Below are 15323 nucleotides of genomic sequence, written 5' to 3' on the forward strand. Positions count from 1 at the left end.
CCTGGCCACAAGGGCCTTGGTACCACTGGTACCTTTTACAAGAGACTTAAATGTGTGCCAGGGGTGTGCCAATTGTGAAAGAAATGGTTCAGTTTAGGGAACAATGGTGCTGGGGCCTGGTTAGCAGGACCCCAGCATACATTTAGTAAAGTTAGCATCATATATCAGGCAAAGAGTGTGGGTGGGTAACCATGCCAAAAGGGGCACTTTCTTACAATAGTTGGCACTCATCAAGAGTACTGGAACACTACCCATGGGCCATCACACATAGTCGCACCCCTGCCATCTTCAAAGGTTGTAAAAATCACTGTTTTTTGATAGATGATCAACTACTTCTTAAACATCAAGTTAATTATTTGTCCCCTGTGTGTTTTTTACAGCTAAATATTTTGAAAAATGCTCATTTTTCCCCAAATCTTTGTAAATCTGAATTATAAATTCATGTGTTCGGTTTATGTTGCATTATTGGAAAATACTTTATGCTGGAATGCCTGAAACTATTATAGGGCCACTCTAAACTAAACAGAACTATGCAGTGAGTGTTGTATGCATATCAGGAGGTCTGAATGTATTTTTGAAGCTAGAAAAGATGTATGTTTACTGACTCCCTCTCAAGCAGAGAATTCTATTTAAAGTACTAGAGCACCGGGAGTCCTGAATTTTGGATGTCTCTCTCTCATATTACCTAAATGTCTATTGTTTAGGGAAAGACCAAAACATTTCTGTTTTATTATGGATAATTTTTTCTTGTGATTGCAACATTCATAGGCTTTGGACCAATTGTGAAAAACTGAGATTGCTTGTTGGTCTTTTTTCATTTGTTTTTCGTATCCCCAACCCTCAGTATTATGACGTCTTAGCATTTTTACATCTTTGTGTAGTGTTGTCAGTCTTCCTCTACTTTGAGTGCCTAGAGACCTAGAAGTTGAGGATGATTTTCATTTTATATAATGATTAATAAAATAAACTCACTCTATTTCGAGCAATGGTTCACATGCTTTAAATGATTTGAAGAGGAACTCAAATGCCACGGATGGAGGATGCCCTGCACCATGTGGCACCCAGATACCTAAGAAAAGACCAAAGCAACAGGCTACCTCAACCTCATCGGCTTACGCCCACATCACCTATCGTGACTGTTCTGACAAACCTCCCCGACCAAACTCTCCCCACCACAATTCTGCCACAACTGCCTTCCAGAAACTTTAAATCTTACTTTACCCTCAAAAATGACACCCCATAAGCCACTGCCCCTTTAGGGAGGAAAAACAACAAGGGTGTGGTGGGGGAAGTAACAAACAGCCTGACTCTACTAACAAAAGAGGGCACTACAAAATGTACACAACGTTGGCAAGTCTTGACATGCTAAAGCCTTGAAAAAGTCACTATTGTGATGAAACACGTGTTGGCTATGGCACTATCTTCAACTTTTATATGTTACACTGATGTTTCAAACACCAATAAAAGGATTTCACTCCAATCAGACTCATCTGGATAAATGCATCAAAATGGTATTCATACGAGTGCTGCGGTATCTCTAGCTACCTTGGTGGTGCAACTCTACATGCTTTTGGGAAGTAAAGCATCAATTATTGTTCAGCCCCACGTTATTTTGTTAATACTGATTAAGCAATTTTCAATGTACTTGTCATAAATATTTACTACTGGATATTGCAAGGATGTGCATCTACTGATACCACTACTAACTATTGTTTGTATATATACACCAAAAGGATGTTAAGTGACAGGCTAGGGTCAGCGCCAAAGGTGAAACTCTTGTTTACATTTAAATTATTATTTTTTTCCATACAGAGTGCACTGAATAATTAAAAAATGACTGGTATATGCACAAACCTAATTTAGACAGACACAGTCACTGTATCGTTTAAATGTCCCTAAGACAAAATTATTTGGTTTCTTTTTAAGCACACCCAATTAAGTTTTACAGATTCAATAAAGATCTTGTTAAACATTGTTAAGCACAGAGATTGAAACGTTGGCTAAACACATGACAGCCTTGGTGCCACATAAAAGAAAGAAATGCATAGGACATTCTAAGGACACCTGAAGGCACCCTACCGAGAGACATTTCAAACAAGGCAGGATAAGGATTTTCTATTGAAAAAGGGAGTCACTTGATACACTGACTCACATACTGTCAAACACATGAGAAATCATGTGGTGCTATATGTACAGACAACTGTTGCTACATGTGTCCTTTTTAAGTTCTATGTGGGTTCTACGCCCCCCCCCTCCGAAAAAGTGAAGAAGAGCAATGTTTTCCAATTCGAATACAATATGTTTCTGTATGCCTTATATTACATTTAAAAATGTTTGGCTTGTATGATGAGATTAACAAACAAATGTATAAAAACAATGAATAATGACATGCTGAAAGCAGTCTACATGTCGTTCAATTAAATAAATGTAAAATATCTATGGTAGATTAGGGTTTTCCAATTTTTGATCTTCTAGAGCATTTCATACATACTGAAGATACCTGTTGTGTTAAAAAGAAACCTATTTCATGTTAAGTTTTATACTTAGAGGCATATTCAAACACACATCATTCTGGCTTTTCAGAGTATTCCAAAAACTCGCTGATCATTACAGGCACTCATACGATCACTTTTAGACATTCCCTAGAAAAAGCACATAAACAGCAAGCTTTACTGGCCTTGCACACGACTTCAGACCTTATTTGTAAGAGTGCTCCTTCTCAGAATAAAGGAACTGCTCAAATCAAGTGGAAAAGACATTCAGACGCCACGGACAATCTCAGTTTGTTAACTGCCCAACTCATGATGAAAAGTCATAGAGTGAACTAGATACTATCCTCAACCTCAAAACTTCCTTATCAGTTCACACACACATTATGTTCCATAACTACAATCAATTCTGCACAAATCTCACCCCGCACCTGCAGAAACAAACCTTTTCTTGCTTGCTAGAACCCTTTCAATCAAAACACCAACTACAACATGCCAGCGAGAGGAGTGTGCAGTCACTGAAGCACTGTTATTAACTATCCTGGACCTGGTGCAACACTCAATACAAAAAAGCATCCATTGGTCAAATCAAAAGCCAACAGATGGTACAAGGCGCGCCTCCAAAAAAGGAACAATACTAGGAAAACGTTCGAAGAAATGTACCCAAGGTTTCAGACTGGTACACAACCCTTTGCGTTGCTCACTGTGAATCAGGGGCTTACAGGCATTGTTGCAGTCTCACTCATTTCTACACATTGACACATATATCATCATAACCGCAGGGAAAGGAGGGGGAAGTAGGAAACATACCTTTTTTGCCGGTAACTGGTGCAGGAATAATGCGCCTGTGAGAAGTCAACAGGTAAACTCACTAGTGGCATCTTGGGGACCAAAGTCACAGCTCTCTGCTGATCTGCAACCTTTTGTATGTGAATGAAAGTATGATACAGCCCAATATTTGAAAGGTGGGGGAGAACAGTCGCCCAATGCTTGAGCAGCCTGCTGGGCACACCACCAGGGCTACAAATAGGTTGTGCTGGAGCCAAGAAATCTTACTTCCAGTTAAGATCACCAAAATTGTGATTGCCCAATAGGTCCTGTCAGGATAAACAGGCAACTTGAGAATTGGTGACATTATTTGAATGTATTTTTACCTGAAATAGCAGGACATTCATTGGATGTTCATGCACCAAAACGGGATGAAGTACTCCAACTCCGACAAGCATGAAGATCGATGCTGTACATAATTATTACTATCACAGAACAGTAAACTAACGGTGTACTTGTGGTGTAAACTTTTAATGATATACTTTTCAAATAAAAAGTGAATGTGTATACAGGCTCCCTTAATGCCTGCGTCCTCTGCTGTTATTTGTAGGACGTGCTACGAGAGAGCTTCCAGCTGTTTGTAGGTAATAGACTTGTGTGGACATTACCAAAATCTAACAGTGGGCTTACAGCCCACCCACTGCTTACCATTGTTTGGCTTTATTGTCACTTTCATTTGCTTGACAATTATTCAATGGCCACTTACTCTTCTTCTTTTGGTCCTTCCCCTGAGCAGTCTCTTTACAATTATTTTAAGTCTTTGGATTGACTGACTTTTTCCACTGCTCGGATCTAGGGAACTACTTTTTAGGTACTGTCTACCAGTAACTGTGATAGACTTCTTGTGCCCAACCCTAAAAATGTAGCTTAGAGCACACTAACTGCTTACTATTCGTGGGCCTTATTGTCAAACATAATTCCTTGATTCTCATACAATGGCTTTCCTTTTTCCTCTAGTGTTGGTACCTCCCGGGGGGCATAACCTCTTTTTCATGCTTTTTATTGGCTGGGCTGTATCCCTCGATTGCTTACTTTTAGGGTACTACACTTTTATTTTTCATTAAACACTGCATGAGCATGCACGTTTTTTTCGTTTTCTCCCTTGTGTGCTTCTCCAGTGCTCCCTTGATGCTCTCTCCCACATGTGATGCTTTCTCATGTGCTTCCCTCCTGATCTCATTATCTGTGTTGCTCTCTACATTGTGAGCTTCATTTCCCCCTCAATCTCAATCCGTTTTCACTCCTGCTGGTAGTATTATTATCCCCCCCGGCACCCTACGCTCAGTTGCTTTGCCCCATTTGTTTCTCCATGGCTCACCTACACCCTTGCAGTCCTTTTAGTATTTATTTTTTAAAAAAATTTCCTACATTTCTTAAAGGGGCTCAGCAGCTTCCATCGCTACTGGGTAGCTCTGCTTCCACAAATACTCTTTAGTGCAACTTAAAAAATTCCTTTTTTTTCTTTACTGCACCAACTGTTGTCTGCCATCAAAGATTGGTAAATAAAAAAAAGAAAATGGCACCTGGGTTATTCTGTAAGGGAGCATTAGAGTGAAGATGTATGCAAGTGCAAGCGTCACCAGGCATTTTACTAAAGGACGCTTGTACCTGTAGTGTCATGAAGCATACATGCAATGCGCATGTTACGTCAGGCTCATATTTTCTTTTGTTTGCGGGAAAAAACATTTTGCTTTTTACCTACGATGTACAGCATTGCCAAGAGGTATTGTTCAAAGTCAACAGGCCCAAAAGCAAAGACCTGCTGGCTTTACCATAGCTTGTTTCTGACCTTTTAAGCATCCCATGTTCAGTCATTGCTATCCCCATCCCTCCCTGGCTCTATTTTTTTTTGTGTGGCTTCTTCTATGCGCATCTAAAGCACCTTTGTTACTCCCTTGCCCACCGCCCTCACCTCATTGTTTCCCCCAACTTGCTACTCTGCTGCTCTGATAACCCTTTGTGTTCTGTCTTTTTTTTTTTTTATTGATTTTGTTATTGTTTTTTGCAAGGCCTAGTATGCATTAGCTACCGGCCCGCTCCGCAGTACAAAAAGTGCTTCGACTCTACTAATTTTTTTTTTTAATAACCAATACAAATGTTGTCCGCCATTTTGAATCGGTAAATAAACAAACAATGCGCTCAGGTCATTCCTTAGGCATGCACCTGAGTGTAGACCAATTGGGTTTGCCAAAGCTTTTTGCTTCTGACGTTTCGGATTGAACCCTGCGAGTAAACCTGAAATCTGAGGTATGGATTAGAACTTTACCCCTGGTCTGCCAGTCAGATGTCATGATAATCATGCCATCCCGCAAATTGATTATGGTGTAAAAGGAAAAGTTCTGATCCCTGTGTAAACACATGTTTAAACAGGGACTGGCATTACCAGCTGTGTGATATTGGTGTTTACCACATGTGGTATTGCGACAAACTCGCAATGAGGGTCAAAGATTCTAAACCGGGGAATACTGGACCTGGTCACCTGCGGTAACCTACAGCAACAATTCTCTCAGTACCAGAGTTGTGGAGTCCGAATATGTAATGATTATCTCTTTTATAAACAAGCTTGCTGGCAGATTGAGTGAACATAGTGAACTACAAGTTCATCTCAGGCCTCCAGTTTCACAGAAATACATTAAAATGTGCGTGCACACCACCTCTCCTCACACTCAAATCACATCCTGCGACTTCCAGTCCGGTTTACTCCCCACAAATGGACAGAACACAGCCACCTGAATACAAGGGAGGCACTGCTTACTGCCAAAGGTGGAAGGAATATGAAAGAACTTAGTTCAGACACTGCAGCAAGGCCACAGCCCTGACTACCTCTACTTAAGAGTTAGGGGGTCCAACTACTTCTTCCAATTAGCCTTGGGCCCGCTCTCTATCACGGATCAGGGTTGCTCAAAGTGACAACAGTACCAACTCTCTGAATCCCATCTGCCTCATCTAAGAGGGATCTGAAGTCGCAGGGAGCCATGAGGAGTACTGTACTTAACAACCGCCACTGTACATCAAGTGCATAGTGGCGACAGAATAGGCCAAGCACTGCATTATTCAAAACGTGCCACGAGCAGTATAGACCACACTTTACACAGTGCACTGTTTGCATCGTGCTCGTTGGCAGAAGGCACTGGAAACACCTTATCATTAATACCACGTGCGCAGTGCAAACAGAAGCCAAACACTTCGCAAAGGGCTGGTCAAAGGCTGCAGCAGAAATTATTTATATAACTAAGTGAGCAGGGTGCAGTTCAGGACACATGGGGCTGAGGCTCCAATGCTCTGCTCTAGGCATTAAAGCAGGGACAATGCTTTGAATCTTAAAAGTACACTCTGCGTGCATGGGCTGTCCTCTATGGTCTGTTTTTAGTTTGAGCGCGCAAGTGCTGTGCTTTGACCTGTTGTAAGTATTGTGGGCTTTTAACCACGCCCACCTCATGCCCATCACTTTCGCTCCTTTGTGGGATTGCGTTTCAAAAATCCTTTGTTATCAATGGTAAATGTTTTACGTTTGTCCATCCTTGGGGCAGTTTTCTTAACGCCCTGCAGACTGACCGCGTTACATGGATAATTGCATGATTGCCGATATGTTCCAATGTGAGCGAACTTCTTTTTCCTTTTGTTTCTTTCCTTCACGCCGTGGCGCTTTGAATCGGCTGGCTCATGTCAACTGTTTCAATTTATGTGACAAGAAAAGTCCAGTTAGAAATGTACTACGTCTACAGCTCTAATTCGAGCAAATACGAGACCCACTGCATTGCAAATACTTGTTAGAAACTGTGCCCGTCCTGAGATGCCCTTTTAAAAAGATAATTAATGTAACAAAGGCCTGAAACACACATTGGGCTGCGATGGATGGGAAACAGGTGGAGCTGGAGGAGCCTAAGGTGTGTTTTTCTTTATTAGGACCAGCAGCAGCGCTGGGATCAATTAAAAGTAGGTGAGAGGGGCACACGGAGGAAACTTAAAGGAAGGTTTTGGAAAAGGAGCGTTTTTACACACAAAAGTGGCGATTTTGGAAAGTTTTCGTTCATTGCTAAATTTACGAAGGTCTGACAAATTGTCTAGGCAATTCCGTAACTACTATGCAGAGGCAGGAGCTACTAACAGGTTTACCTACGTGACAGTGAGCCAGTGGAGCGGTTTCTACCCAGGAAAAGAATCCTGCCACCTCTCCTCTTCGAACCGCATGATAAACTGCGCAGAGTGGAAGCAGAGCTAATTCTCCCTAGAAAAATTGTTCTGATGGCCCCCTAACCCACTCAATGAAAATCTTCAAAAAATACGGCAAAATTGTGAACTTTACAACATAGTTTGTAAATACATTGGCCAAAATACTGTAGGGTTTATCTGCAACTGTGAATGGGGAAAAGAGGAAATATTTCAATACTTTCATGACGTCTGACAAGTTGTTCCTGCCCCCGAGGACCTTGAGGGTTCATTCCCGTTGAACATTACGTTAAAACTGCACTCACACAGATCATTTTTCAGTCATATGTATGTAACTGATTAAAGAGCAACAGGATTTAGAGGTACTCTAACTAATATGGACATTTAATTGCCATGCTCTAGATCATGGGTACTCACAAACTTTTTCTCGGGGGCCAAAATTGCAGTATGGTTTGCGGCCGAGGGCCGCACTGAAGTGACAGCGGGGGGCGGGGCTTAGAGGGGGCGGGGCTTAGAGGGGGAACAACCACCCCACCCCCTTTTTCAAAACAATGCCCCTACCCCAGTAACACACACAGCGCGCACACACACACAGCGCCATCTGCTCTCACCCCTACCCCAGTAACACACACAGCGCGCACACATACAGCGCCATCTGCTCTCACCCCTACCCCAGTAACACACACAGCGCGCGCACACCCAGCGCCATCTGCTCTCACCCCTACCCCAGTAACACACACAGCGCCATCTGCTCTCACCCCTACCCCAGTAACACACACTGCGCCATCTGCACACAGCGCCATCTGCTCCCACCCCTACCCCAGTAACACACACTGCGCCATCTGCTCTCACCCCTACCCCAGTAACACACACTGCGCCATCTGCACACAGCGCCATCTGCTCCCACCCCTACCCCAGTAACACACACAGCGCCATCTGCACACAGCGCCATCTGCTCTCACCCCTACCCCAGTAACACACACTGCACCATCTGCACACAGCGCCATCTGCTCTCACCCCTACCCCAGTAACACACACTGCGCCATCTGCACACAGCGCCATCTGCTCTCACCCCTACCCCAGTAACACACACTGCGCCATCTGCACACAGCGCCATCTGCTCCCACCCCTACCCCAGTAACACACACAGCGCCATCTGCTCTCACCCCTACCCCAGTAACACACACAGCGCCATCTGCTCTCACCCCTACCCCAGTAACACACACTGCGCCATCTGCACACAGCGCCATCTGCTCTCACCCCTACCCCAGTAACACACACAGCGCCATCTGCTCTCACCCCTACCCCAGTAATACACACAGCGCGCACACACACAGCGCCATCTGCTCTCACCCCTACCCCAGTAACACACACAGCGCCATCTGCTCTCACCCCTACCCCAGTAACACACACACACACACAGCGCACACACACAGCGCAATCTGCTCTCATGCCTACCCCAGTAACACACACTACATTAAAAACAAATAAATAAATAACCAAAGAGCCTTACCTGACTCAAAGCACTGTAAAGATGCCACAAATGTGGAACAGCAGGCAGACAGGCGGGCAGCAGACGTGGAGCCGGTGACAGGAAGCAGACGACCAAAGCCCCATAAAAGTTAGCTGCAAGCGCTGACTTTTATGGGGCTTTGGCTTCCAGGATCGTCAGGGCAACGCCATAAACAATGGCCGCAGTATGTAAACATAGAGGAGGGCCGCGGGAGCATGCTCCCGCGGCCCTCTTCTATGTTTACATACTGCTGCCATTATGATGTGGCGTTTGGTGTGCGTCTCGCGGGCCGCCAAGCTAGGTCCGTGGGGCCGCTGGCGGCCCGCGGGCCGTACTTTGAGTACCGTTGCTCTAGATGCATAAAACATTTACTAAATTTTACCTTCCGCTCAATTTCAATTTCCCATATTTTCCTACCAACAAGATTTTTCGTCATACACTATGGCTCAGAACATACCAGAAGGGAGCGGTGCGTGGAAAAGATAACATACAAGCTTTATCACTGCAGACGATATCATACAGCTATAGCACCAAGAGCCTAAGAGTAACAAAGCAATATCTTCAGTAATAAGTGCCACAACTCAACACAAATAATCACTCAAATCAGCTTTCAGTATATCATGAAAAGGCAAATGATTGTGTTCCCAAATGCATTTCATTTAAAACAAAACAAAAATCCACCCCCTCCCACAGACAAAAAGCTTGTAGGTTATTTTATAGAAATTTGTAACACCTAAATATAAGCTTGGTATTGAATCGCATATGCACTATTGCCACAAATGAAAATAATCTATCTACCCTTGTACACATACACAATGCATTGATACACATAAGCACATTACAGGATAATAATGGTATCTACTCAAGGTATCATGTCTATGCTTTATACCAGGGTGCATAATAGAAGCCATGGAGGACTCAAAGTGCCTAAGGTGACCATCATTTTGCAAGGCATGGCTAGATCAAGTAACAAATGCCTCCATTTGCCCAAGACCACCATCATACCAGGGATGATCTGTATAGTTCTTCCTACAGTCTGCAGCTTTTACTCTCTTTCGTCTTTCCTACTATTTTTTCTTTCTATTTCTAGCTCATTCGTTTCTTCTTTTTTTCTTCCCTCTGCTACCGTCTTTGTTTCTTAAGGGCATATATAATAATGTTGTTGTGTGAAATCGAGTTGAAAGTGTTGAGGTAATAATTTTGTGTTTGGTTATTACCTATGACAATTTCAAACATTTCGAATTTTAAAAGTTGTTTTATTAAATGTATTCTTTAATTTATCTAATTGTACCCTAATAACCAACAATATCTTTTCACCACTTCACCTCCCTGAACCCTTGAAACCTCACTACCACTTAATGGTACCGTTCACTGAACCCTAAAAACCCTACCCCTTAATATTACATTTTCCTGATCATATTTACTCCTTACTTCCTCTTATTGCTACACTTCCATCAACCCTAAAACCATTTACTACCCCTTAACACCACAATTACCTGAACCCTAAAACTCATACTACCTTTTTACAGTGCTTATCTCTGAACTATAAAAATCCCTTCACCGCCCTTTTTGCAATACCCAACCCTGAACCCTAAAAAATCCAAATTGCCCTTAATGCCATTTTCTTAACCCTGAAAATACCCATCTTAGAACACTAACCTTCACTGAACCTAAATCCCCTTATTTCTATTCTTCCCTGAACTTCAAGGGCCCTCATTATCCGATAACACTACCAATTCCAAAACCATACCAACCCGTAATACCCCTTAAAGCTAACCTTCACTGAGTTCTAGCAAATCCTTAGCCCTACCCTCCCCATAACCCAAAAGAATCCACTAACCTTGATGTTACCATTCCCAGACCTGAAAAATGCATTACTATTCCGTCAAGCTACTCTCCCCTAAACCTATATACCCAACGTTCCCTTATTGCTACCCATCCCTAAATCCTAAAAACTCCAAACTACCCTTAAATGCTATACTTCCCTGAACCATAAAAAAAAACTCACTATCCTTTAACACTACCCTTGCTGAACCTAAAAAAAAAAAAAAACATTTACTTCTCTTTATTGCTACCCTTTTTGAACCCTACATAAACCCTACTACTCTTTAATATTACGCTTCCCCAAACTCTAAAAATCCCTTACTACCCTTTAACGCTGCCCTTACCTGAACCCTCAAAACCCAAACTACCCCTTTATGATATCCTTCCCTGATCCCTAAAAAAAAAAACACTTACTGTCCCTTAGCGTTACCCTTCCGTTAAACCTAAAAGTCTTTAACTACTAATTAATGCTATCAATCCCTTACTACTACCCTCCTGTGAACACTGCAGGCCCCTTACTAGTCCCAAACCTGAGTGTAAATGCTTCTGTCTACTTTAGCAGGAGGATGCCCCCTTGTCACTTCTCCCAGTACATTTACCTTTGGCTTATAAGGCACATTATCCATTTCTTTTTGTAGCCACACCTTGTTCGCTATATTTTTAGATAACTATCTTTTGACAAGCTTTTTGCAGTCTACTTTTTCCCACACTACTGTTACTGCAAAAAATGTTCATGCTTGTTCATCAACTTCCTGTCTTTCTTTCTTCTCTTCTGTCCGTTAATCCTTCACAATTTTAGTCTCCTTTTGCATAAAAACCTTTTACCTGCCCCCTTATTCTTTTCCTTCTTCCTTGTTTTTTTTTGTCATTCCCTCCCCTTGCATCCACCTTTACTTGCTTTATTTGTGTTTCTATTATCCTTCCCTTTATATTCCTTTTCTTCTCCATTCGTTTCTTTCTACTCCCTTTCTTTGCACTTATTTTGGCCATCTTTCTTTTTTGTCTCCTCTCCTTCTTGTTACATTTGCTTCCTTTCTGCCCCCTCCTTCTTGTTTCCTCCTTTCTTCCTGCCCCCACTACAATTCCCTCCCTCTTTTGTCGTTGCTTTCTTTCTTTCTTTGTTTCCTCGTTTCCTTTATGCTCCTCTTCTTTACCCTCGTTCTGCCTCCCCGGACTCCCATTTCTTGACTTCACCTTTGATGCCCTCCCATTCATCGTTTCGTCATCGTTTTCTGACTTCAGTTCCTTCCTTTCCTCTTTTACCCTTTCTACATCTTTTCCATTTCCTCCTTTCTTATTTTGGTTCCATATTCTTCCTTACAGTTTCTTTCTTCCCCAGCCTTCCTTGTTTTTTCTTTATTTTGTTTGTTGCATACTCGCTCTACATTTACTTTTCATTTTTCTTTCTCTCATTTGCCTAATTTCTCTAGGTCACCAAGTTTCCCTTCTTCTGACACCAAGGCCCACACGCCTCAACTACGTGATGCTATTACAGTGTTACTTATAAGCTTCTTTGGTCATAGTGGAGGAGGTCCTTGAAGATCTTGAAGGTTTATTGATACCCACACTTGTAAGTAGGCACAATGACAATCCCTCTTTGCCACCTCTGGTCAAATTGAAGACCCTTTTCCAGAAAACTTAAATGTCCCAACAGGATCTGCTCTGTGCCCATTTCTTTCAGTACCTGTTGTTCATCTGCGTGCTAAAGTGGTTGCTTGCAGTCCCCTTATAATAAATGCTACAACACCTAATATCAGCGGATCCTACTCATCAGATTACAATCTACTGCATCCGGGATGCTCACAGTACATGCTCATTCTCCCAACATTGGAATCCAGAGGCTCCCTTCTCAATCTCACGGTATTGAGACGCCCACGGGCCCCTCCTCATTCTGCAATACCCGTAATCACTCGGCTCCGGTACCTGACCTCACACTACGTACTCCCATTCACCGGAGTTTCTACACAAATCTCATTCCTCCCAGTATTAGAGATAACGTGATCTATTAGCTTCAGCCCCCTCCACCCCTCGACACACCCATTCCAGCCCCAACCTATGTGCTCACTCTTGGTGACGTTGGATTCCTCAAGATGTAAATTCCTCGCATTATCTTGGTAGGGTCGGGATGCTACTGTCAGATTGCCGACTTTGAAAGTGGGGAGCCCAGTTGGAATCTCAGCGTTAGCGCAACATCCTGTGATTCTAGGCAAATTATTTAAACACCCCATGGCTAAAAAATGAACGTGACCTTGCGTAATTGCTCATGTAAAGCGCTGTGAAACCTTCGGGCCCAGATAAAGATATATATATATAAAATTTAGAAACTATCGACTTCTTCAGGCCCTTCACACCATCCGTTCATCCCTCCAGGGCTTGAAGTGGGATGAAAAAAAACTGGAGAGCCTCTCAATGGGTAGTGGCAGATGTAATTAATGACGAGGCATAAAAACACGCAAGCTAAAAATCTGTGCTTCGCATAGTGTGGCCCCCGAATGGTATTCTGCTGCTTCCTTTTGCAATTGCGTACAGATCTATTACACAAGTAACATTCCAACTACAAGTCAGGCCTATTAACTTTGTCAATGCTTGTTAGTTGCATAAAATAAATAAGCAACAACAATGGTTTCTTTGTAAAAAATATTGAAAATTAAAATGCTTCAGTTCCGAAATGAGACGGAGAAAGAACCTTAACTAGTGTCTTAACTCTCTCGAGTTACATCAAAGGCGGCGGAGGGTGCAGTGCTTGTTGTTTCCGGTGCTGAGCACCGGCACTTATTTTTGAGGGCCGGGGCTTAGTCTTCTGCCTCAAGCATTTGCTGCGAGCAAAAGACACATATGGGAAAGACGGAGAAAAGGAAAAACGAAAAAGCGTCACAAAGGGAGAAAGCAGAAAGCTGCAAGAGTGAGCTGAAGCGCTGGGGAGTGGTTTAAATGAATCAAAGAGGCCCGAGATGGCTTCAGGCTTACGCTGCCTCCCTATTCCGTGCTCGCACATTTAACTGCAGCAGCCGCATGTTTCAGAGGAGAGCTCTGAGCACCGGCACTTTTCTATTTACAAATTAAGCACTGGGTGATACTCCTGCTGAGTTAAGATATTTTTTTCACCGTAAGGGCAAAAATGGAGAGCCCGATAGGGATCCGTCTCAGCAGCTTCTTTTTAGAACTGACGGTGCTGAGCACCGGCAGGACCCGGCCCACGTAAAGCCGTGCATCACTCACTGCGTAGTTGTAGCTCCTCTCCACCCCGCCTCCCCCTCACTCCCCCGGCTCGTTCATCTCAGCACCGGAGTGCGGCTCCTTCCCATGCTATCAGCCTACAGCACCGTGTTACCTCAGGCCACCAGCCCCCTCACACTACCTTCTCATCCCTCTCGTATTACGGACTCCCCCTTCAACAGGAGCCGTCGCAGCTGCTAGAAACGTCGGCCCGATGTCGAGTCCTCGCTGGCTGCGGGTGGCCTTTGTTCCAGTTGAGTCGCTGCCAAGAAGTGCGAGGAGGGATCAGATGTTGAGAAAGTGGCTTCTCTCGGCGTAGCACCTGCTCTCTCTGTGGCCAGGCAGCGTCCCACTAGACAAGCAGAGCATCCTGTTCCGGACCCAGCAACCAGGCAGAGCCCCCTCCCCCTTTGGCTTGACAGCAACGTGCTTTGTATCCCCCCCAGCCAGGCGATTGACTAAAGCCCATCCCCCACCCTCCACCCACAAAGCGGAGACCCCCTTGCAGCTAGGCCGCGAGCTTCGAAGACATTGCTTGTGGCCACCAGGCACTGGACTCACCCCTCCAGTCAAACAGTGAAACCCACCTGCACACAAGCGGGAAGGAATGCAGGGGAGAACAGACAATGCGACCCCCTCATACCACTAAGAAGCTATGTAGCAGGGTTTTGCCTCGGCCAGCAGACACTTCAGCCAGCCTGTGGAGTCAGTCCCCTGCTTGCCTGCGAAGAGGCCAGGCAGCATATCCATTGCCAAAAGGCAAAATGGCTGGTCCTTACTTTCCAGCACCAGCTAAATGAGCGGAGGTACTCGCTGACCGCAGCTACCTAGATTTGCAGGTAGTCACGGTCTCAAATCACATTAATAGAAATGCAGGTACTTTTTGTCTTGCAACCTTTGTAATCTCTCGCTAGATGCTTTTTCCTGGCTTAAGTGGGAGTTAACTCAGTTAACCCAGTGCCGAAAAATAACAGAATCTTAAAAGTTAAGCCAGATTGGATGAAAAAATATATTCAAATCAATCATATTCTAATGAACTTGGGTCTTCCGCCGGAAAAGTAGTTCATGTTTTACCCTCGAAATTTGGGAACAGCATTCTTCAATAGAAGCAAAACATGTAGAAGGGGCTATCAAAAGAGAAGATTATAAAAAAAACACAGATCTAATGGGTTTGCATTTGAAGATCCAACAACCAAAGTGCTGAGGGAAGAACCTAGCACCATTTCGAGATACTCATCAGACACTCAAGTAAATTGACCACTCAGTGCAAGTCAGGGTGCATT

The 15323-nt window shown here is 43.7% G+C and overlaps 1 protein-coding gene across 2 annotated transcripts in view; it reads right to left on the reverse strand.

Moving 5' to 3' along the window:
• The window catches only part of MTHFR (methylenetetrahydrofolate reductase), a 59912-nt gene that overhangs the window by 42086 nt on the left and 2503 nt on the right, over positions 1-15323 (reverse strand). Inside the window, exon 1 of one of the 2 annotated variants that reach the window (XM_069241252.1) lies at positions 14183-14670. The exons of the other annotated variant lie outside the window; for it this stretch is intronic. Within the exon in view, the coding sequence (XP_069097353.1) occupies positions 14183-14190 (8 nt within the window). The 5' untranslated portion in view covers positions 14191-14670. Of the gene's footprint in view, positions 1-14182; positions 14671-15323 lie in introns of those variants that run through there. 2 annotated transcript variants of the gene reach the window in all.

The sequence above is a fragment of the Pleurodeles waltl genome, chromosome 6, assembly GCF_031143425.1.
Source record: "Pleurodeles waltl isolate 20211129_DDA chromosome 6, aPleWal1.hap1.20221129, whole genome shotgun sequence".
Taxonomy (NCBI): domain Eukaryota; kingdom Metazoa; phylum Chordata; class Amphibia; order Caudata; family Salamandridae; genus Pleurodeles; species Pleurodeles waltl.